Consider the following 23,303-nt stretch of genomic DNA (forward strand, 5'->3'; position numbering starts at 1 on the left):
TTCTTATGGATTTTGTGTTTTTCCGGTGCTTTCTGTACTTTTTTGTTAGAACCCAATGTTCTTTGTCGCCCCCTGATAATAATATTTAGAGGAGGGGAATTAAGGTGGGGAGGAGGAGTCGAGTCGACAGCCCCCCCTCCCTTTTTTAAAATTTAAATCTATTTTTTTTTTTGGGTGGAATACATTTTTTAGGAGAAAGGAGATACCCTTCCCCAAAATAGTCATAAACCTTTCCTGGACCTATATAAAGCTTTGTTGTAAAGGAGAACCAAATTGGTTCAGCGGATAGCAAGATTCTTCACTACACACAAAAAAAAGCTTACTATATTTAAAGGATACCTAGTCACTTATTAGTCACCCTGCTAGTCTTAATTAAAAAAAAAACTTATCCATTTTGTTCACTAACAAAATAAATGTTTTAGAGCCTCCCTCAAGTCCAACCAAAAATATGGATGTTAGCTTTTCTGACGACGAGGATAATGGAAAGGTAAATATATTCCATTATGGCTTCGAAACCGATTAATATCCGCTGGATTAGAACCGGCTCTCAGCCATACTGAAAAATCATGTAAAGCATTATATGAAAGACATAAGATTAATACCAGTTTTGATATCCTGGGCCTTCTATTATCCATTTTAAAACTTTGAATGTTGGAAATCTAATTCCCCAATCCCTTATTTAAAAAATATGAGAACAGTGTGGAAGGTTTTAAGTTCTCTTGAAAAAAAGCTTTGTTTTACGGAATAATATAGTCTAAAATACGTCCCTTGTATTATTGAATTTAATCAAAAGTTTCTAAAAATAACCAAAAAGCATTTTTCTGCTAGAAAATCCTTATTTAATGGTACAAATTATTGTGTATAAATAACCATCTTAAGAATCATTTTTAGAAACTTTGAGTTTGTTGTTAAATTATCCAAATGTATTCATTTCAAAAGGCATTAGTTTTGATAAGATTTGATATTAAACAAATTGCTCTGTTAAATGTTAATATAATCTTAGGCTGAGAAAGATGTTGTAAAAACATTTGATGATCTTTTTGGTGTTCTGGAAGAAACAGCTGCCGCTGATTCAACCCAAGAGGAAAAGATTATTTTCAACAAAGATTCTGATGATGAGAGTGATGTTGAGGGTGGTGCTAACAACCCACCACAGCCTCAGGTTGTGGACCTACAGGAATGGATATAGAATATACATGGATATTATGACAGGGTAAAAATTGTCGCACGTTTAGCTTGCTAACATAAAACTCGTTTATTGGCCAGTTTGTTTATCCAGTAGGAGGGGAGATGATGGAGTAAAGGGGATGGTGGAAGGATGGAATCGTTATTTTAGCCCGGCTTCGTGTTTCACTTTATTAGAGAACATGAAAATCTGGTGTAAGATCCAGGTAATAATATATCCATTGCTCCAGGACACTTCCAAACCAGTTGAGGAAAAGATAAAGGAGGAAGAAAAGAAGATAGAAGATATCAAGGAAGAAGCTGACAAGCAGCAGGAGGCTGAAAATGAACCAGAAAAAGAAAATTAATGAGCTCGGTAATCATTACCTGTTATGAGATTTTGATTTACGTCAAACGTTAAAAAGTCTCGTAATTTTTGTTTTCCATTAACCACATCGATTTGAACCTAAGTTTAATATTTTTAAGATTAAGCAGGGGTGTATATTCTGCACAAGATTTATTTTTTTTTTCTTTGCTACAAAAATTTTTATTTTTCTTCCCCCCCTAGTTTTTTCTCACAAAGTAGGGAGAAAATATTTAAAGAACTCTATATTTTATTTATTTTATCCCTCCTACCATACATTTTAAAAAGTTTTTTTCACCAAGGAGGGGGGGAAATGGAAAAAATGTTTTCAGTTTTCTTAATTTTTTCAGTTTTTTTCCCTCCAACCACTTATTTTTCATTCCCCCCCCCCCCCCCCCCCTGAGCAGGGGACCCCATGTAGAATATATACACCCCTGAGATTAAGAGACAGTTATAGATTAATCAGTAGGAGTGAAACAAAACTGCAAACTTGTTTCATTAAATTGTAAGAGATTTTTTATTCAATAGAATTTTGAACCATTATTAAGTCATTCTCCATCACAATAAGCTTATAGAATACAATTTATATTCGGTATATTTTATGCTTAATGACGTTCGTAATGTGCTAATTTTTTTCTAGAGAGAAAAATAATTCTTTTAAATTATAAGAAATAATTGATATGATTTGAGAAAACTTTGTAGTTTCTTTTAAATTGTTTATGTTTATGTTTATAATTATCAGGGCCCCTACTGGAGCATATCAAGAATATTAGGGCATCATCAAAACATGTTAATTTTATCACAGTTATAAGTTCAATCAATAGAAAATTCATCACAATAACAGTTTTGTTGAAAGTCTTTAAAGTTTGTCATATTCTTTATTGAAAATGTACAGGTTTCTTGCAGATTTTACGTTGTCTGGTAGATTGTTCCATAGATCAATCACTCGGTTAAAAAAAAAGTTAGTCTAGTAACTCTTTCTGAATTAACATTTGCTCTTGTGAACCAAATATTTTCTTCTACTTTGTCAACTTTGTTGATAATTTTGTAAACTTGAATCATGTCAAATCTGGTACGAAATTATTCCCCTGCTATCTAATTATTCTGTCCTGGATAGCCTAACAGGAGTGTATTCTGCACAATATTCATTTTTCCCCCTAGCTGCAAAATATCCCCCCCCCCCCTCCCCTAGGTTTTCCCCAGGAAGGAAAAAAATGAAAAAAAGGTATTAGGTAGTATTTTTCTTTTTTCATATTTTCCACCCTCCTACATATTATTTTCGCCCCCCCCCCCCCCCTTATTTCGCAGGAATCACGTGCAGAATATACACCCCTGAAGCCTACCTATCCAAACATATTATGTGTAACCCTGCCATTCATATATACGATATTGTACAATACATTAATGTATATCACATTCCTGTTTTTTTGCAGTTATAACTTCTGGTGATTTTTGTATTTTTAACAATGCCAAACCTAATCTGTTCAATTAGTATTTAATTTTTTTGATAACTAAAAAAATGAAACCTTCATTAAACATATATTAAGAATTTGCAATTTAAGTTAACCTTATTTTAAATCTATATACAAATGACGTTTCTTAAAAACATTTTTTATGTGTGTTAAAAAGTCATTTTTTTGCGAATTTAACTTTAACAAAACAAATCAAATTACCAATTTATGAATACAGGCGTAAGTAAATTGACCCAAAAAATCAGAAAATAATACCAGTAGTATTGCAATGCAAAAGCGATTGATATGCGCTGGATAAGAACCGGTTCTTGGCCATACTGTAAAATAATGTATAGTCTTCGTCGTATTAAAGACAATTTTTCATTTATTAAAATAAAAATCATAAAAATAACAAAAAAAAATCGGGGCTAACAAAACTGGTTTTATTTTTTGAATTTTCATTTTAATCTCCGCGGAAAGCTGTCTATAATACGATGCAATAAATAACTATACCATTTTAATTGTAATTATAATATTTCTCAACCAATTTACTAATACCTTTATATCTGACCAAAAATTAACAGTTTTTCTCATGCGTATTGTACGAGACGCGCCATTCTGCCCCTGGCTAACGCCGCTAACATGATCTGTATGTTTAAGAGTTTAGTATTTTATTTGTATAAATGTTTATATTGTATGTGCCAGTTTTTTTCTTCCATGTAAAGTAATAAAAAATGTATAATATTCAGTGACATCATTATTATAATCTATAATAGTATGATACCTTTTTAAAACTGTAGATTCTTTTTGTAGAATTATGATCTTATGGACAAAGGATTTCAAAAATATTAGAAATTTTCATATTTTAGGATTTAAAAAAGGAATATTATGTTTAAAAAGTTTAAAAAATCCAAAGGTTTGCTTACATTTTAAGGTTTGTAACTTTTTTCATATAAAAAATTTTAACATTGAATACATCATGTTTTATACTTTTTTAATCCTGTCCAAGATTGTTGAATTTTACTTTTTTTTACCTAACCTTTACAATGTATCATAGTTGTGTTTCAAGGAAGCCTGCAGGAAATACACCACTCTATTTGCTGAAAGACCGCCATATGTTGACCCAATACTCCAAGTTTGAAGCCTCCAGCTCTAATAACAAAAAAGTTATGGGTTTTTTAAAATGACATTTTATTGAGTTATAATTTTTTTTATTATTGAAGCTGTAGGTTTCAAATTTGGGGTATTGGGCCTACTTTTGGCAGATTTTATGCAGTGTTGTATTTCTTTCAGTTATAGCAGGCTTTCTTTAATTTTTTTGGTTTAAAAAATATTAAGTTGTTAATTCAATTCATAACGTGAATCTCATTATTAAAATCTCATGATCACAACTTTTGTTAAATTATTGTTGTATATGTATTCAGATGTGATATAAAAAGACTAGTTATAATGTCAGACAGATACAGGGGTTATCAGGCACCCCCACCTCCCCCCTCCAGAGACAGGGCTTCATTTCAGGTTAATATTGATACAGGGGTGTATATTCTGCAAGGGATCCTCGGTTAAAAGGGTAGAGAATGAAAAAAATAAAGCGTATTGAAAACATCAGCTTACACTATAGTCCAGAAAAAATTAATCTTAAGCAGAATATATTCTCCCCTGGTAATATTTTCAAGATCTTTGCATTATCCAGTTGTTATATTTCAAGTTTTGTATTATTTGATTTTGATATGGAATGACTAAAACTTTATGTAATGCTATTTTCCACGGGAAAAAATATAAACAATTTAAATATGATTATATGCCATATTAGGAACTTGATGATATTGAAACGGCCATTTTTTTTGCTTGTGCGGGGGGGGGTCAACATTTTCAAAGTAGGATAAAAAACTTTCGTAGTAACCCCCACTCCAACTACAATTGGAACTACAAATATTTTGTCATTAATAACAATTTTCTTACGCCAAACTTTTGACATTCAGGGAGCTCCTGGTATAGTTGGAAGAACAGCAAGTAGCAGCACCTCTCTCTCCTCACCCTCATCCCCCTCACCCTCCATAGATTCATCTAATTCTAGTATAGACCAGGTAAGTGCAGTACTAACAATTATGAAAATTGTATTAGGTCAAAAATATCATAGATGAACTATTGAATTATAGAACAGATGTTATTGTCATAAAAAGTGAGAGAGGTAAAGTTATAATAGAAAATTACCAAACTTCTATATTATTTGATTGTCTTTCGTCGCATGTCCGACGTACTGATAGACTAATTAAGTTATATGCTGGATGCATTTTGGTAAGGAGTATCCCAGCCAAAATTCATCTTATATAGCAGCCGTGTAAATCAAATTTCCCTTATAGCTTTACGGACTGACGGACAGACAGGGGTGTATATTCTGCAAATTTGACCCTGCTGAGGGGGGGGGGGGGGGGTTAAAAAAAATTTTAAAAATGTAAAAATTAAGAGAACTGAAGCATTATTTTCCCATTTTTCTCCCCTCATTTGTCAAAAAACTAAAAGAATATGTGGGAGGGAAAAAATAGGTAAAAATATTTGCAGCAGGGGAAAAAATGAATCTTGTGCAGAATATACACCCCTGCGGACAGATAAACAAAGGGGATTAGCATTACGTCCAATAAACTTTTTTTTATATATATATTACACTTTAGTCCGGCCCAGCTCAGAATAGTACCCATGGGAACCAAGATGGTGTTGGTTTCACACTTTTGTCTGGAGAAACTATAGAGGCTGCTTATGATGTCACTTTCAACTGTCCATTTACAGGTAAAAAATACCCTAACAGGCACTGATATGCATCGAAGTGTAGGTAAATAAGTATTAAGGGGGGGGGGAAGTTCTGACACTTTCGCGTAAACGGTGAGTATAGGCTTTATCTTTGGACTGAGAGGATAGGTTATTAGGGATAAAATCATTCTTATATGATGAATTTCCCCCAGATTTAAGATTTTTTGGATAGGCCTCCAGGTGGTCTCTGGACAGGTAAAAAAATAAAAATTTTCTTATTTGAACAGTTAGAGGTAAGTTTATTAAACAACATAAGCTTCTTTTTATATATTATTCATATATTTGAAGAAAAATTTACAATCGGCCTCCAGGTTCAGGTGCTGCAGGCCTCCAGGTGGCCTCTGGACAGGTAAAAAATCAAAATTTCTTATTTGAACAGTTAGAGGTAAATTTATAAAACAACATAAGCTTCTTTTTATATATTATTCACATATTTGAATAAAAAATTACAATCGGCCTCCAGGTTCAGGTGCTGCAGGCCTCCAGGTGGCCTCTGGACAGGTAAAAAATCAAAATTTCTTATTTGAACAGTTAGAGGTAAGTTTATAAAACAACATAAGCTTCTTTTTATATATTATTCATATATTTGAAGAAAAAATTACAATCGGCCTCCAGGTTCAGGTGCTGCAGGCCTCCAGGTGGCCTCTGGACAGGTAAAAATCAAAATTTCTTATTTGAACAGTTAGAGGTAAGTTTATAAAACAACATAAGCTTCTTTTTATATATTATTCATATATTAAAAATAGGATAAATCGCCCCTTAAGGGGTGTTGCCTCAAAAGGGACTATTCCCTAGTTTGTTTGTTATTGCTTTTAATTATAATATTTTTGTTGCTGTTTTGTTTTCATTTGACATTTTTTATTTTTTACTAGTCTTCTATTCCTATGTATCTTGTTAAACTAACCTTTTGTTGATTTGTTTATGATTAACTTATATTTTTTTATTTTTGTATTCTTGTTACATACCTATTTATGTATTATAAGATATTTTTTTCAGAATAAGTTGAGCAAAAATGATTTTTTGTCTCTGTGTTATGCAGTAAATTATTAAAAGCTGTTTTTATCATTGGATACCTTTCCTGAGTTGGCCTGGAATCCACAAAACTAGGAGCTGTAATTAATAACTGATGATAGTTTTACCTTTTATTAAAATTGTTAATGACATTTGAAATTAATTTTATGTTTGTTTTTATTTAACTTCTAACTCTTAAGGTAAACTTTTATTTTCGAATACATGGCCTGATTCCCAATGGTCATTACAATAAAATATGGATGGTAGTTTAAATTTTTGGTTTCAATGAGGTAAGTAGGTAATATAATAAAAATATGAGTTTATTTTCAATTATTAAGGTAAATATTTTTAAGTTTATACCTGGAATACATAAATAACATTTGAAAATATGCTTACTTTGTTTTACAAGTATACCTCTATCTGTTCAAGTAAGAAATATTGATTTTTTACATGTCCAGAGACAACCTGGAGGCCTGCAGCACCCAAACCTGGAGACTGATAGTAAGTTTTTCTTTAAATATTTAAATAATATATAAAAAGAAGCCTATGTTGTTTTATAAACTTACCTCTAACTGTTCAAATAAGAAATTTTGATTTTTTACCTGTCCAGAGGCCACCTGGAGGCCTGCAGCACCTGAACCTGGAGGCCGATTGTAATTTTTTCTTCAGATTTATGAATAATATATAAAAAGAAGCTTATGTTGTTTTATAAACTTACCTCTTAACTGTTCAAATAAGAAATTTTGATTTTTTACCTGTCCAGAAGCCACCTGGAGGCCGATTGTAATTTTTTCTTCAAATATATGAATAATATAAAAAAAGAAGCTTATGGTGTTTTATAAACTTACCTCTAACTGTTCAAATAAGAAATTTTGATTTTTTACCTGTCCAGAGGCCACCTGGAGGCCTGCAGCACCTGAACCTGGAGGCCGATTGTAATTTTTTCTTCAGATATATGAATAATATATTAAAAGAAGCTTATGTTGTTTTATAAACTTACCTCTAACTGTTCAAATAAGAAATTTTGATTTTTTACCTGTCCAGAGGCCACCTGGAAGCCTGCAGCACCTGAACCTGGAGGCCGATTGTAATTTTTTCTTCAAATATATGAATAATATATAAAAAGAAGCTTATGTTGTTTTATAAACTTACCTCTAACTGTTCAAATAAGAAATTTTGATTTTTTACCTGTCCAGAGGCAACCAAGAGGCCTGCAGCACCTGAACCTGGAGGCCGATTGTAATTTTTTCTTCAAATATATGAATAATATATAAAAAGAAGCTTATGTTGTTTAATAAACTTACCTCTAACTGTTCAAATAAGAAATTTTGATTTTTTACCTGTCCAGAGGCAACCAAGAGGCCTGCAGCACCTGAACCTGGAGGCCGATTGTAATTTTTTCTTCAAATATATGAATAATATATAAAAAGAAGCTTATGTTGTTTAATAAACTTACCTCTAACTGTTCAAATAAGAAATTTTGATTTTTTACCTGTCCAGAGGCCACCTGGAGGCCTGCAGCACCTGAACCTGGAGGCCTGCAGCACCTGAACCTGGAGGCCTGTAGCACCTGAACCTGGAGGCCTATTGTAATTTTTTCTTCAAATATATGAATAATATATAAAAAGAAGCTTATGTTGTTTTATAAACTTACCTCTAACTGTTCAAATAAGAAATTTTGATTTTTTACCTGTCCAGAGGCCACCTGGAGGCCTGCAGCACCTGAACCTGGAGGCCGATTGTAATTTTTTCTTCAAATATGTGAATAATATATAAAAAGAAGCTTATGTTGTTTTATAAACTTACCTCTAACTGTTCAAATAAGAAATTTTGATTTTTTACCTCTCCAGAGGCCACCTGGAGGCCTGCAGCACCTGAACCTGGAGGCCGATTGTAATTTTTTCTTCAAATATGTGAATAATATATAAAAAGAAGCTTATGTTGTTTTATAAACTTACCTCTAACTGTTCAAATAAGAAATTTTGATTTTTTACCTCTCCAGAGGCCACCTGGAGGCCTGCAGCACCTGAACCTGGAGGCCGATTGTAATTTTTTCTTCAAGTATATGAATAATATATAAAAAGAAGCTTATGTTGTTTAATAAACTTACCTCTAACTGTTCAAATAAGAAATTTTTTATTTTTTTACCTGTCCAGAGACCACCTGGAGGCCTGGAGCTCCGGAACCTGGAGGCCTATCCAAAAAATCTTAAATCTGGGGGAAATTCATCATATAAGAATGATTTTATCCCTAATAACCTATCCTCTCAGTCCAAAGATAAAGCCTATACTCACCGTTTACGCGAAAGTGTCAGAACTTCCCCCCCCCCCCCCCTTATAAAAATTCAATGTCTAAACTGGGAAAATGTGAAATAATCAACCGAGTATTGAATTACTTTGTATATAATAAAAATACACATTTCTTTTAGGATTATCATTCAATGGTTCCCTGAAGATTACAAATTATAGACTTTACTTCAGACCAGTTAAATCAGACTATCCGTTAATATTAGGTTAGTAGTGTGTTTTTATTCAATTTCTTCCTAAAATACTGACTAAAGTTATTTTTATACAATATAATTACCTAGTTAGTAGAGGACAGGTCCTCTTTGCTCGTCCAGGGGCCTTAGATTATCGTCCATTTATTTGATCGTGATGCTTTATTACCAAGAGCATAACATCTAACAGACAATCAACCATTATATCGCATGACCTAGGGACGAAGGCATTCCCCCTGTTTTGTATTAGTGTCACGCACCATATATAGCAGCAACAAGTACCATTTTTATCGTCTCTAGTATGACGCAACGCGGTCCAGACTCAAGCCCGACATGCTCCAACGGCATGTGGGCAATGGCATGCTTGCGCTCATGGGTTGAATATTTTAATAGTTAATTCTCGCATCGTATTATAAACGGCTTTCGGCGGATATAGAATGTACAATTAAAAGATTAAAACTAGTTTTTTTAGCCCCGAGGTGCCGAAGGCAAGAGCTAAAAACTGGTTTTAATCTTATAATTGTACATTTTTATATTCGTAGAAAGCTGGATATAATACGATGCTAGACATAGTTTTTTTGTATGGATGAGGACCGGTTCCTATCCACCGGATTCGAATGAATACGAGAAAATTAAAGACTATTTTATTTTAGATATTCCACTTGGGTTTGTGAATAGAGTAGAGAAATTTGGCGGGGCTAGAACACCTGGAGATAATTATGGAATTAAAGTATATTGTAGAGATGTTAGAAATCTAAAGTAAGAAATATTATTTTTTAACCAAAAAGTCAAAAAGTAGAATGTCTTATTTTGCGAGAAATAGGAGCAACAATAATCGTGAGGAGTTGGCGGTTATGAGCGGCGGTTCCATCGTCAATTCTTCAAAGTTTCGCGTTGTATATCATTAAAGCAACTGACATGCTTTCTAATCCTGTTTTGAAGATATACACGGTGGGGCAATTAAGACCGGACAAACTTTAAACGGCCATAGCGCCAAAACTACTTGACCAATCAGGACGTTTGACCACACTATAAAAAGCTTAGGTAATGACCTTTTAGCACAAAAAAATCTTTGGACGAAGATGGACGTGTACAACGAGCTGGCCGCGCATATGTCCAACAAGGCAGATTCCAAATGCGCCGGTGGTTTAGTCTGGATTCTCGACTAGGGCCCACTAAATCTGACCTCAGCCTATCTGTAGGTGAGGTAGAGTTATGCAACTTGCTGGGGATTCTGTTAGATACATAAGTAAGACACTTAAAAAGACTAGAGCTCTCTATCTGAAATGACTTGGCCGTAGTACTCCAGCAAAGTAAAACGGGGCAGATTTTTAGATGTAAAAAAAGTCAAAAACCCGTGAAAATTCGTGAAAATTTCTCGGTTCTTGACTCCAGGGACCCATATTGAACTTTAAAACTCATTTTAGGCTATGGGTTGCGCCGACAACCCTAGCTGTAACTTCATGCTATTTCCAAAAAGGTAAAGAACGTTGTTCTAGCTCAACTGTGGTCCAAATAAGAGCCTCCGTGTATAAGGGTAGCTTGAAAGTTGGGCGAATTTGGACCCTGCGGTTACTCACGTTCCTAAGGAAATGTGGCCTCCCAGCAGCCCTATCTTAATTCAATGGACTTTTGGGCCTGGGGCTACTTTGAAGCATGCACCAATAGACGTGCCCATACCACAAAGACCTCCCTCATTGTAACTATCAAGGAGAACTACGCCAGCTTGGACAGGTACATTTTGACCTGGACCTGCCAGCGGTTGAGGAGGCGGGTAGAGGCGGTGATTAAGGCTGGCGGCGATTTTATTGAATAATCTAATAGTCATATACATATTTTGCTTGCCAGTTTTTAAAATTCAATAAAATCTCTAGAATTGACGATTTTATGTTCATTTCTTTAGAAGTTAGAATTTGTCCGGTCTTATTTGCCCCACCCTGTATAACACATAACTTAACGGGATCTTGGCGGTAATTGGCCATTCTCTTTTTATGAAACTAAACAAAAGATTTTGGGGTGCTACATAACTAAAATTACAATTTTTATTTAGTTTTACACTAAGTCGTGAAGTTGGACATCCTAGGAAAGATATTTTTGAATCCCTGACAAACAATGCTTTCCCAGTCTCCTACAGATCACAACTTTTCTGTTTCAAGTATAGAGAACAGGTAATAAATCTCAGGGATTTTAAGGGATAAGACAATTTTCGATTAATTGATGTACATCCCCAAGGATGATACACAAAATTACCTTTCCTTCTGTATATTACAATAAGTGGTTGAAACGTGTGTACTGTACGCTCAACTTAATGAACAACCCATCAAAATATAGCAAGTTCTCAAAATTGTTAAACCAACGAATAAGAAAACCTTATTTGGGGACTGGGGTAATAAAAAGCCCAATGTCCTCCTCCCACTCTGAATAGATCTCCATAGGATAGCTCCAAAAGGATAATTATATTCATTCTCATATTAAGTAGGTATAATCTTTGAAATGTAAACATTAATTAGAAAATCCTAAATCTCACTAAAGTAATCTTGCTGTGAATTTGCAGAAAAACTAGTTAAAATTTGAAAGAACTTTAAAATTAGGATATACATATTACATATGTTGTTTTTCACTATATAAATAAGGGGCGCCGTGGCTCAGTGGTAACACACTGAGCTACGGTGGTGAGAGTTCGAGTTCAATTCTCCGTGTGTTGACTCGAATTTCTCATTCGCAATAATAATAACGCAACTTCCCCTGGTTGTGTTAGAAGGGGATTATTGAGTAAGGTTTGATACTCAATAGTCACGTACATAATATCAGTACTACCCTTATCCCAAGCTCCTCTGCGGAGAGAGTCATTCAATACGGTGACTTAATTTGGGACACCTGCCATACTCGGCGATGGTGAGGTAATAATGAGTAGCTCTCATGAGACAGCGTGTCAAGTCATAATATGCTTAAAAGTGGAGCTTGATAGCCCTAGTGGCTAGACAAAAGTGTCTAAGCCTACTACTCCATGATTAATAGGTCCAAACACTAAGAAACTATGGCTAATCAATCAATCAATCAAACACTATATAAATTGGGGAAAGAAATCTATCTAGGTTTTAAAATATACACACCTGTTCTAATATTTAAAGTGTTCAATTTCTTATCCATATGAAAACAAATAATATATTTTCAGTATCAAGAGAGTGGTTGGAACGTGTATGATCCTGTGGGAGAGTATAAACGACTGGGTCTGGACAACGAGTCCTGGACTATTTCTAAGATCAATGAAAAGTATGCCCTCTGTGATACTTACCCCCAGATACTTGGTTTACCTTCAGCCATAAAGGTTTGTACATATTCGATTTTTTTGCTGGAATCAAACCAGTTATGAAAGGTAAAAAAATATCAATTTTTTTCTTTTTTTTTTTTAATTTCCCAGGCACTTTAAAAAGGTACCTTAGAGCAATGAATTCTTTCTTAGCTCAATGTCTTCATATAATGGATATTAATACGCTATAATATTATTCTTAGAAATGGAATTAAAACATAATTTTTAGTTTTAACTTGTAAATGCACAAAATATTTATGACTAGGTAACTATTTCTAATTTTGCCATTGTGTCTTGGACTGATATTTACAATATTTTATCAATGGATATAGAATATACGTAGATATTATGACAAAGGAAAAATTGTCCTATTTCACGTCTCATTCATTGATCAGTTTGGTCACACAATAGGAGGGGATGGGGGAGATCGTTATTTTAGTTCCTACAACATTTACTTCTGGTGTAGGATCCAAGTAATAATAAATCCATTATTTTTTTTGTTTAGAATGAAGACTTGTTTGAAGTAGCTAAATTTCGTTCCCGTGGAAGAATACCTGTCCTCTCCTGGATTCATCCTAGAAGGTAACCAGCTTAATTTTTGGAGGTTAAACTGATCAAAATTAAATATGTGATGTAAGCTTAAGTTTAGTTCAGAGAGTCGGGCTGAGCACACGCATTTAGCAAGCTCTCCCCCGCCCTACCCCATGTGTTAAGCTCAGTTCTACCTTCCCCCTCTCTCTCAACTAGTTCCCCTCTCCCCACTGCCCGTGGTCACTCCGCAGTTGGAGGAAAGGGAAGACACTGTAGCCAGAGGGCACCTCGTATTTAGGCCTGGCAATGTGTATGTGTTAACGTATCGGTCAATTGTTAACACAAAAAAAGTGAAAATAAAACATTAATGAATTAAAAAGTTTTTTTTTAACTTATGTGTAACCTAATCGCTTTAACTTAATGAACAATTTTTGGTGAAAACACTCTCAAATTTTTTTTTGATAATTTTATGATAATTTATCGGTCTGGCAACATTTTTACCGGCGCAAAGTACTCCCGACAAATAAGCTCTCCCATTGGCTAACATTTTTTCGCGTCCCACCATTGGTCAGCTGACCCACACTCACTCAGCACCCTCGGTTCCGCCATCTTCACTTCATCATGGCCTGTAGTACGTGTGACAACCCAGAATATTGGTCAAAGTTTAAAACAAATTTGGACGCTGCTTTGGATGTTAAGTTTAAAGAATACGATGCGAATATAGCTAAGGTAAGGGATGAGCTTATTCATAGTACTTTTGCCAGTCATAAAACCGAAATAAACGATATTAAATTGAGAGTCTCAGATTTAAATGTTAAAATTCAATCTATCGAAGGTATAGAAAATTTCGTAGATGCTAAATCTGTTGCAAGTGAACAAAAAGCGATTAGGACCACGATTACACAACAAAAAGACTATTTAAACTCTATTGAATCGTCGAGAGAAAATTTCGTCAAATTTCAACTTCTACAAAACTCGATAAGAGAGCAAAGGTGCCGCGATTGGAGTTGTAGAATAGTGAATTTTCAGCAGCCGTGGAGCCGTGAAAATATTACAGAGTTTATCATATTTAGAAACATTATAAGGCCCACCCTTGAAGCCGCTCTTAAACGTGGAGAATTAGAATATATTCCCTCACATTTTTGTGATATCGTCGAGCGTGCCCATATGCTCCCATATACAAAGGGCCAGATCCCCGTTTTTATTTTTCGTTTTATGTCTAGATCCTACCTCGACGCGTGGATGAACAATAAGAAGGCTGTGCTTGACCGTTACAACGCCGAGATCAAGAGGTTCAATCCCAGGAACAACGCGTCACCGGTCCCGTTCTTCCCCAATAGGTTAGTCCAGGCGAAGCAAGATATGTCCGACCTCAACAGGAAGACCATGACCTTTGTGTATGCCACAAACCAGATTTCGAGGGCCAAAGTCGCTGGCCAACATGTCCAATTTCAGCTCAAGAACGGCAGCCGCTGGATACGCTGCCTTAACCCGTTTGGCAAAGACCTGAAGGAAATGGCCCAACCCATACCTGGAAGCGAGGATTTTTTTCTGTCAGAGGCACCGCCTATCCTTTGTTTCAACAAGCTAGCGCCTGAGGAAAGGAAAACATTCTTCTCTAATCAGGCTGACTTAACAGAGGATGACTTCCCAAGACAGTTTAGTACGATCACAGCCCACCCTTCCAGCACGATTCAACATAATTTAACGTCTGCCCCTGCCCCAGCTCTTGGGGACCTAGCTGTGTTCCCTCCCATAGACTCTGCCGCAACCGTCGCAACCGCCGCACATACAGCCGTTGCACCAGCCGCACAGCCCACACAGTCAGTACCTGCCGCCGTCGCATCCGCAGCCGCCGCTACAGCTGATTTCACTGCCGCACCTGCCGCCGCGCTCACCGCCGCACCTGCCGCCGTGACCGCCGCCGCATCTGCCGCCACGTCTGCCGCACTTGCCGCCGTGTCTGTCGCCGTACCTGCGGCATCTATTGCCGTACCTACCGCCACACACACCGCCGCACTTGCCGCCACGTCTGCCGCATCTGCCGCATCTACACCTGTCGTTGACTCAGCACCTTCCGTACCTGTTGCCCCTGTCGTTGACTCAGCACCTTCTGTACCTGTTGCCCCTGTCGTTGACTCAGCACCTTCTGATCCTGTGGCCACGAGGGCCAAAGCTAGAGACACCGCCAACAAAGCTAAGCAAAGCAAAGCTACAAAGGCGGTAATCACATCATGAGGTTAAGTATCTTATACGTCGGAAAAAAAGGTACTTAACAAAATTATTATCATCATTTTTAAATTCATTTACAAAGTGATTTATTTCGAAAAACTTAATGTTTATATCCACGTAAACTCTATATTATTATAATATTAATATTAAATATTACCCAACTTGTTAGAACGCCAACATAGCATATTAATTTCAATCTATTTTTCTTATTTTTCTGCTGATTAGCATATAAAATACTTGGAACTTGTATGAAAATGAGTAGGGGGAACTAAACTAGCTTGAAATGTGTTGCCACCCCCAACACACACATAAACTAAACGCTATCGGAATAACCATAGTAAATATGGTAATTTTTTTCGCTTTAACGATAATATATTGTATATTACCTATTTTTATTTGTCCACTAATATCTACTGTGTTTCAGATGTCCATACTTGATGTTAAGACGATTCCTCCTGCGGTGCTCCTGGACCAGCTCTGCTATGACAAACCTCCCTAATGATCAGATTAACCAGGATTACGGTAACTTAAACGATAACATTGGTCTAAATCTTATGAATCCGATTTACGGCGACTACTTTAACGATTTTGAGAACGAATTCGGAATAAATTGCGTTTTTTCAAGTGAACAAGGTATCGTACAGAAACTGAAAACATTCAATGAAAACCTTCTCAATATTTTTAGTATTAATTGTCAGTCATTACATTCTAAATACAATGATATTGTCTCCACTGTAGACTTCTTTAGACAACATGATATCCACTTAAATGTTCTGTGTTTTCAAGAATTATGGCTGAATAAGGATGTAAATATGGATTGCTATGGAATTAATAATTACGATTGGCATGTTAAACTCCGCACAAAAAGTAGGGGGGGAGGGGTGGGTATTCTAGTAAGCAAATATTATAAAGTAGATAAACTATTTGATAAATTTTCATTTAAAGAAAATATTCTTGAATCTATTTGCTTAAAAATTTCCCACAATGGACTAAAGTTTTGCTTACTAAACTGTTATCGGCCACCCAATCAGAGTAGTGCTGAAATAGAAGAATTTTTTGAACTTTTTTTGGACCTGATTGATAGAATAGCAGCTTTAAGCATACCATACTTCATTGTAGGAGATTTCAATTTTGATCTTTTCAAAATAAATAATATAAATAGCAACTCCATGAGAATTATTGAGTCTTTTTCCTTTAACGGTATCATAAATACCGTTACCAGAGCTACTAGAGTAACTAGAACCACTGCAACCCTTCTTGATTTATTCGGGGTAGGTAACTTTATTCAAAACCTAATGTCTTCCTTTGTCTTAACTTCAAAAATCTCCGATCACTTGCCAATTATTAATTCATTCCGAATAGACAGAGTAAATAAACCCAAACCTCCAGATTTCTTTGAAAAAAGAGAATTGAATGATGAAAACTTTGATGCCTTAAACTATGCACTCTACCACACTAACTGGAATCACGTTTTAAACCAAGACAACACAAACATTGCTTATGATAACTTTATTTCAACCTTTTTGAGACTTTATAATGAAAAGTGTCCAGTTAGAAAAAAACGAAAAAACAAACGTACCCAGCCTCAGCAGCCTTTCATGTCAGACTTTTTATTGCGTTGTAGATTGCATAGAGATATTTTGTACAGCAACTTTTTAAAAGACAAAACAATTGAAAATGAAAGTATTTACAATGTCTATAGGAATAATTACAATAGGCAAGTGAGAAGAGCAAAGATTGAATATTACAGACAACAAATAAGAGATGCAAACGGGGATGGGAAAAAACTCTGGAAAACCCTAAAGGAAGTCATTGGGTTTAGTAAATCTTCCCCTGAGTGCACATACCTTCAAGTAGGCCCAAACAAAATTGAAAATGACCAAGAAATAGCTAATGAATTTAATCGTTATTTTAGTCAGATTGGGTCTTCCCTAAGGCCTGAAATTCCTTCCACCCCCAAAAATTTCTTTGAATATTTACCACCCCCATGTCAAGATTCCCTCTTCTTTGAGCCATTGTACCCCTTCAAGGTTATTAATATCATTCGTAGTATTAAACCTAAGCGTTCCACAGACATAAATGATGTCTCGATGTATGTTCTGTCTCGCTGTGCTGATACCATTGCCACTCCCTTAACACATGTTTATAATTTATCACTTCAAAATGGCACTTTTCCTGAAAAAATGAAAACTTCCAAAATAGTTGTCCTTCACAAATCAGGTTCACTCAGCGAGGCAGATAATCATCGAGGAATTTCACTCATTGACAACTTTTCCAAGCCCATTGAAAAATATGTCTGTGAAACGCTGGTTAAGTTCTTGGAAGATCGGTCTTTTTTTAGCAACCGCCAGTTTGGCTTCATGAAAGGAATCTCAACCTTTCACAATGTATTGAACTTAAGCACATTGATCACCCAAGCACTCAGTCGAGACACTTCCTGTATGGCCATATTTTTGGACATAAGGAAGTGTTTCGACATGATAAATAGGGACATCCTTTTTAGCAAACTGGAGAATTCAGGGATAAGGGGGGTTGCACTTGATTGGTTCCGTAGTTATTATGCAAATAGGAAACAGCGTGTATATTTTAAGGGCCTTTTCTCCTCCACAATTGAATTCATTATCATTGGCGTACTTCAGGGGTCAGTCCTGGGACCAATTCTTTTTTTGATTTTTATCAATGACCTTGTTTCATGCAGTGAAGAGATCCTAATCAATCTCTTTGCTGATGACGCAGTGGGCTTCATTGAAAAGCAGAATATTATACAATTGATCAACCTTGCAAAGGAGCTTGTCCCCAGACTGACCCAATGGTACAATGCCAATAAACTTCTTATTCACCCCCGCAAGACCAAATGTATGGTCTTTTCCTCCCCCCGTGAGATACTCACCCCCGCTGAGCTCGCCGCTAAGACCAACTTTGAAGTCTATGTAAACATGAATAATCATAACGAAAATGATGAGTCAAAAATCACTAAGTTGGATCTTGTGAGCGGTACCAATGAGGGTAGTATCAAACACTTGGGAATTCAATTGGACGAGAAAATGAAGTTTTCTTATCATCTTGAAAAAGTCTATAGCAAAGTCTCTAAAATAATTTATAGTATGAAAGTAATGCGTCATTTGTTGGACAAGAAACACTTAAAGCTACTCTATTCTTCTTATATTAAGTCGAATATCGAATATTGTTGTCTCCTGTTCACTGCCTGTCCTATGTATCTGTTAGCACCAATCATTAAGTTGCAGAAGCAAGCCATTAGAATAATCGAAAATTTACCTAGCAGAGCTCACACAGCTGAATTCTTTAAATCTAATGGCATACTTCCATTTAACCTGTTAATTGAATTCAATGTTTGTAAATTTATGCACGCCTATAAATTAGGCAATTTTCCCAAAATTTTCGAAAACACCTGGAATTTTGTTCAAGACAGACATACGTATGGCACTAGGAACAGGAACAACTTTGCTTACGAACCGGGCACCAATAGAAACTTTCTCCTGCACGCCCCTCTTAACTCTTTCCCAACTATATTCAACAACCTTCCACTTGAAATTAAACTAATTGATAATAAAAATATTTTTAAGAAAAAATGTTTTACTTATTACCTAAACAAGATTGAGTTTTAAAAAAGCAAATATTTTAAAAAAGCAAATATTTTATTTTTGAAATTAAACTGATTGATAATAAAATTATTCTCAAGAAAGATATTTTACTTACTTATTACTTACTTTCTTAAAAAAAAGCAAATACTTTATTTTTTCTCTTCCTCTATTTAACAATTTTTTGTTCTAACTAAGTTTCTATTCGTATCTTTAGCCCTCGACTTTTTGTAAGCACTTAATTTCTATACCAAAAAAATAATAAAACAGCATTTCTTTAACCTCAAATCTCAACGAGTAGGTTCCGTAGGAACCGACATACATACCTATGTATAGAGTAGCTTTAGCATAGTTTGTTTCTTATCCACTTTATTCATTTTACATTTTATATTTTGACTTTGACTTCTTCTATTATATTATATATTTTTTATCAAGCAACTAACGAATCGCGCAACCTCTACCTCTATTTTATCTAATAAAAAAATAACAAAGTTTTTTCATAATTTTGACCAAAAATATATTTATTTATTCAAATTTAGATATCGAAAATTTTGTTTAATATATGACTATCGCTGACTGGACTGGTTAAGCTCATGTAGTGGGCATAGCCATCTACTCGTCGTAGTCGCTGGAGTCATCGACGTCGTCGGGTTCCTGTTGGAGGAGCTCCTCCACAAGGTCCTGCTGGACGGTGACCAAGCGGTCCATGGTGGCGATGGAATCCATGTTGGCCTGGAAGGAGCGGGCGTACGTGGGCATTACTGAAATTAGCCTCACGACTAACCCATAGTTGGAGTACATCATGCGGAGGATCTCCTCATCGATGGCATCTTGGCGGAATCTCCTCCACATAAGTCTGTCGCCCTCGTACACGACGCCCATTAACCTCCTCTTGACCATAAACCAGAGGTCCAGACAGCGCCTGTCTACCCCCGGAAATGGGAGTAGATCAGGCACTGCCGCGAGGTTCAGCAGCTGCTGGACGCCGTGCACGGGTGCAGGATCATCGATTTCATCGCTTGAGTTCAACATGGCGATGAGCTCCTGCACCTGGTCTTGGAGGGGAACATCTTCTTCTCCTCCAGCCTCCTCCGGAACTTCCGGCGCCCCATCCGGTAAAGCACCTTGGCCTTGTCCAACTTCCTCTTCTTGATCTGACATTTCTGAGACAATTGAACTTTGACCCTACCCACCCCCATATTTATACCCCCCTTGTGTCTTAATACCATACATTATTCAATCTTAATTTAACTTATTAATTAATAAATAACTTTCCCTACTTCCGATTTCCCGCGTATTCCCCCTATGCTTTACAACCAATTGTCTCCCACTCTTCCCCCCTCCCCCTATTTTTCTCCCCCCCAGTATATACCAAACGATAGGCGCCGCTCCGTCTGTCTAGCTGGAAGTCACGGCCGCGCACAAACCACCCACCACTCCCCTTCTAGTTTTTTCCCCCCCTCCTCCCCCTAACCTGTTGAATTCCCTGACCCATCTCCCTTATTTTAACCAGTTTCTCACTTCACTTTTTTTTATGCTAATGAAAATTAATCCATAGCGAAATATTAACAGACATCCTATTACTCTATACATCCTTCATAAAAAATAAAAGTTCATAGCAAGATATCTAGGATTTATTAAACAAATCAATGAATTTATGATAATTTATGATATTTTAATACTTTTACTTTTTTGGATAAAACTAAACTGTATTATTCTTCAAAAACAATTTTATATTTCAATAGCCATATCAGTAACTTTTTGCAGTTTTTTTCTGTTGATTCATTGTTGATTTTTGTTGATTTTTGTGAACATCATGTGGACATTTCCGCGGGTGTTTTTGCGGATATTTTTGCGGATATCTTGTATATAAAGTCGTAGAGAACTTGACCGTAACTGGTTCAAACCGGAAATGGCCAACTTCTGGAACTATAGCTGGAGACAGGCCCCCTCTTGAGCAGTTATCCGCTCAGCAATTTCACCCAATTTAGCTTCATGAAACTCCATGTCCTTGTTTGGGTTGTATAGTGTGAGGGCCAACTCGGTTTCTAAATAACCCTGTTGGTATAGAAGACGGGCTACCTCACGACGTACTTCGTCACTGACATTGTCACCATTAACTATATTGAGAAGTCGTTCATATGTTATTGTCAATCTATTGCGTAGCGGCTGCCACATTTGTTGGTATTCTTCCTCTCCGAACATTTCGTGTCTAAACAATAGTAAGATTTAAACCTCACTAAAGCAAAGCTATAACCAAATTACGCGCGCAATAGCACGCCACAGTCTTTTTTAACATGACCCACTTTCACCCTTTTACCTTCAAAAAGGGGTGGAATCAATGGATTAATGATACGTTTTCGCCTTCCCTTAAAACCCCCTCCCCCCCCCCCTCTTCCTCTCCCATTTTGTTGCCCCATTCACAGCCATGCTGTGACCAGTTCTCAAAACACAAAAATCAGATTCCGGAGGAATCGAACCATACATATTTAGGGACACACTCCCATTATCAAAATACCAAAATCAGATTCCGTAGGAATCGCATATGACCTATTCTTAGGATTTTTTATATCCATTCTCAAAAATAAAAATCAGATTCCGTAGGAATCGAAACCAACCATTACACCTTGTTCACTTAAGTACACGATATGATTATTATTAGGGTATTCTTGTCCTTTTTTGGACTTTTCTTTGGTTTTTTTTTGGATTTTTTGGATTGGACCAAGTGTTATCGCGAAATTTGCCGTTATCCTGTAATTATTGGTGTGGAGATGTCCTTAAAACCCGGACAAAACTCCACTCTATAATGAAAATAATTTGATATAAAGGAAACTGTCTATTTGGAGCTGAAAAGGGATCTCAACGGGAATAGCGACTCCTTATGGAGGTTTTGGTTCCTTAATTGTTCCGAATTCACGCTTGGAGAAGTTGCAACTGATAGTAGGAGGATGTCTGAAATACACAGCAAGATATTGTTTCATTGTTAAGATTATTATTTATTTGCACATATAACATTGTATCGGCTTGGCAAGCGTCAAAGTACACCAGTGGCTCCACAACCCTTAAAGGGTTATGCCAACTATCTGGTACAATGTTGCATGGAATTTTTATTGTAAAATATTGTCTCCATTCAATTTAAACTGGCCTGGTAACTAGGTGGAGATGAAGTTCGGCCAATTCCATGCTAGGTACTTAATAATTGTTATTATGTATATTATTATCTAACCTGCACCAAACACAACAAACCAGATGAATCAAACAAATCAAGCATAGTAACATAATTTATAATATATATCTAATAAAATATGTTGTACCTTTGAGGAAAATAAATCTTATCTTATCTTATCTTAGATTAGCTTTTCTACTAAAAATTTTGGTGAGTCCTGCCTTGAAAAGACGTTCCGTACAAATCATCTTGGGACTGGGTTCTGCTTCTAACATCAATACTTTTATTATCAATTTGCAGCGGAGCTACCTCATAACTAGAGTTTTCTGTACGTCTTTTCGTCCATCCGTATGTCCGTCCCTCCTGTTAATAGGTAAAACCATAAAAAAAATTCCTAGGTTAGCTTTGGAGTTAGCTTGGGTTTAAAGGCATATGCAGGATTTTAAGGAGAATGACAATTGACAAAAAAAAACCCGATGCACCTCCCCGATGATGATAAACAGAGTTATCCCTTGTACATATCATCTCCCTCCCTGAAAATAAGTAAGAGTAAGACTAAAATAACCCTAACTCTTAGGATAGCCTAAAATTTTATGGATTTTGCCTAATAAATGCTCGACCTGTAAAGCTGAATTATTTTTTTTAAATGTTTTGAAAAAATAAGGTCTAAGTATGTTTTTCAATTATATCTTATCGTTTAAACTCATAATATTTTTGAACTATTTAACTTCATTTTGGTTTTAATTTTATTTTCAAAACAACTGTTATAACTGTTATATAAAATTAATAACAGCGAAGCTACTATGTATTGTAAGTGTCTGTCTGTCTGTACGAAACAAAGTAGCAAAATTTCAGTAAATTTTTCAGAGTTGCTATTCAAATATCATAAGGGCAAAACATTTTGCATGACAATATACTATCCTATGATATAAAGTAGTAAGGTTTTTTTTGTCTGTAGATTAAGATAACGTTAATTGATGATCAGATTGGGTTCTTATTTTTAGTGTAGCTTTACATAGTTCTTGGGATGGTTTTAGGCTATTTTTTGTTTCATCCCTTCCCCTTCAAATACGAAGCCCATGGATGCTAGGGCCGTAGCCGCGAGTTTTAAAATAAAAAGTATTAATTTCCTGAGCTAAAACTGGTTCTACTATTATAAACAGGATTGTC

General features: G+C 35.8%; 3 protein-coding genes across 5 annotated transcripts in view; all 3 read left to right on the plus strand.

Annotated features, from left to right (window-relative positions):
• Nucleotides 1-4,404, plus strand: part of LOC145316476 (uncharacterized) — a 12,688-nt gene extending 8,284 nt beyond the window's left edge. Inside the window, exons 11-15 of one of the 2 annotated variants that reach the window (XR_013878512.1) lie at nucleotides 421-487; nucleotides 1,004-1,174; nucleotides 1,413-1,661; nucleotides 1,976-2,033; nucleotides 2,271-4,404. Coding sequence is in view for 1 of the 2 variants with exons in the window: in XM_080157013.1 (XP_080013139.1) it covers nucleotides 421-487; nucleotides 1,004-1,174; nucleotides 1,413-1,532 (358 nt within the window). In the remaining variant the exon portion in view is untranslated. The remainder of the gene's footprint in view (nucleotides 1-420; nucleotides 488-1,003; nucleotides 1,175-1,412; nucleotides 1,662-1,975; nucleotides 2,034-2,270) is intronic. The other variant, XM_080157013.1, reaches the window with a different exon arrangement.
• On the plus strand, nucleotides 4,364-13,191 carry LOC145315396 (phosphatidylinositol-3,5-bisphosphate 3-phosphatase MTMR2-like). The gene is made up of 8 exons (XM_080155378.1): nucleotides 4,364-4,497; nucleotides 4,962-5,066; nucleotides 5,652-5,766; nucleotides 9,227-9,310; nucleotides 9,949-10,054; nucleotides 11,346-11,463; nucleotides 12,471-12,623; nucleotides 13,111-13,191. The coding sequence occupies exons 1-8, from the start codon at nucleotides 4,429-4,431 to the stop codon at nucleotides 13,189-13,191; spliced, it is 831 nt and encodes a 276-aa protein (XP_080011504.1). The 5' UTR covers nucleotides 4,364-4,428.
• Nucleotides 13,192-13,255: 64 nt separating this feature from the next.
• LOC145316473 (uncharacterized) lies at nucleotides 13,256-15,916 on the plus strand. Of its 2 annotated transcripts, XM_080157009.1 has the most exons (3): nucleotides 13,256-13,865; nucleotides 14,360-15,404; nucleotides 15,793-15,916. In XM_080157009.1, the coding sequence occupies exon 2, from the start codon at nucleotides 14,379-14,381 to the stop codon at nucleotides 15,372-15,374; it is 996 nt and encodes a 331-aa protein (XP_080013135.1). In that variant the 5' UTR covers nucleotides 13,256-13,865; nucleotides 14,360-14,378; the 3' UTR covers nucleotides 15,375-15,404; nucleotides 15,793-15,916. The 2 variants fall into 2 exon arrangements, with proteins under 2 accessions (XP_080013135.1, XP_080013134.1); XM_080157008.1 differs by having other exon boundaries at nucleotides 14,360-15,916.
• Nucleotides 15,917-23,303: the final 7,387 nt, after the last annotated feature.

This window comes from Acartia tonsa, chromosome 4 (genome assembly GCF_053477335.1).
Source record: "Acartia tonsa isolate MP-2025a chromosome 4, ASM5347733v1, whole genome shotgun sequence".
In the NCBI taxonomy this organism is placed as follows: Eukaryota; Metazoa; Arthropoda; class Copepoda; order Calanoida; family Acartiidae; genus Acartia; species Acartia tonsa.

Bases quoted from the DNA above. Each gene is read 5' to 3' on its own strand.
- LOC145316473 (XM_080157008.1), top strand. From the start codon at position 14,379: ATGAACAATAAGAAGGCTGTGCTTGACCGTTACAACGCCGAGATCAAG.
- LOC145315396 (XM_080155378.1), top strand. From the start codon at position 4,429: ATGTCAGACAGATACAGGGGTTATCAGGCACCCCCACCTCCCCCCTCC. The intron at 4,498-4,961 runs GTTAATATTGAT...TTTGACATTCAG, and splicing joins GAGACAGGGCTTCATTTCAG to GGAGCTCCTGGTATAGTTGG. The intron at 12,624-13,110 runs GTTTGTACATAT...TTTTTTGTTTAG, and splicing joins GTTTACCTTCAGCCATAAAG to AATGAAGACTTGTTTGAAGT.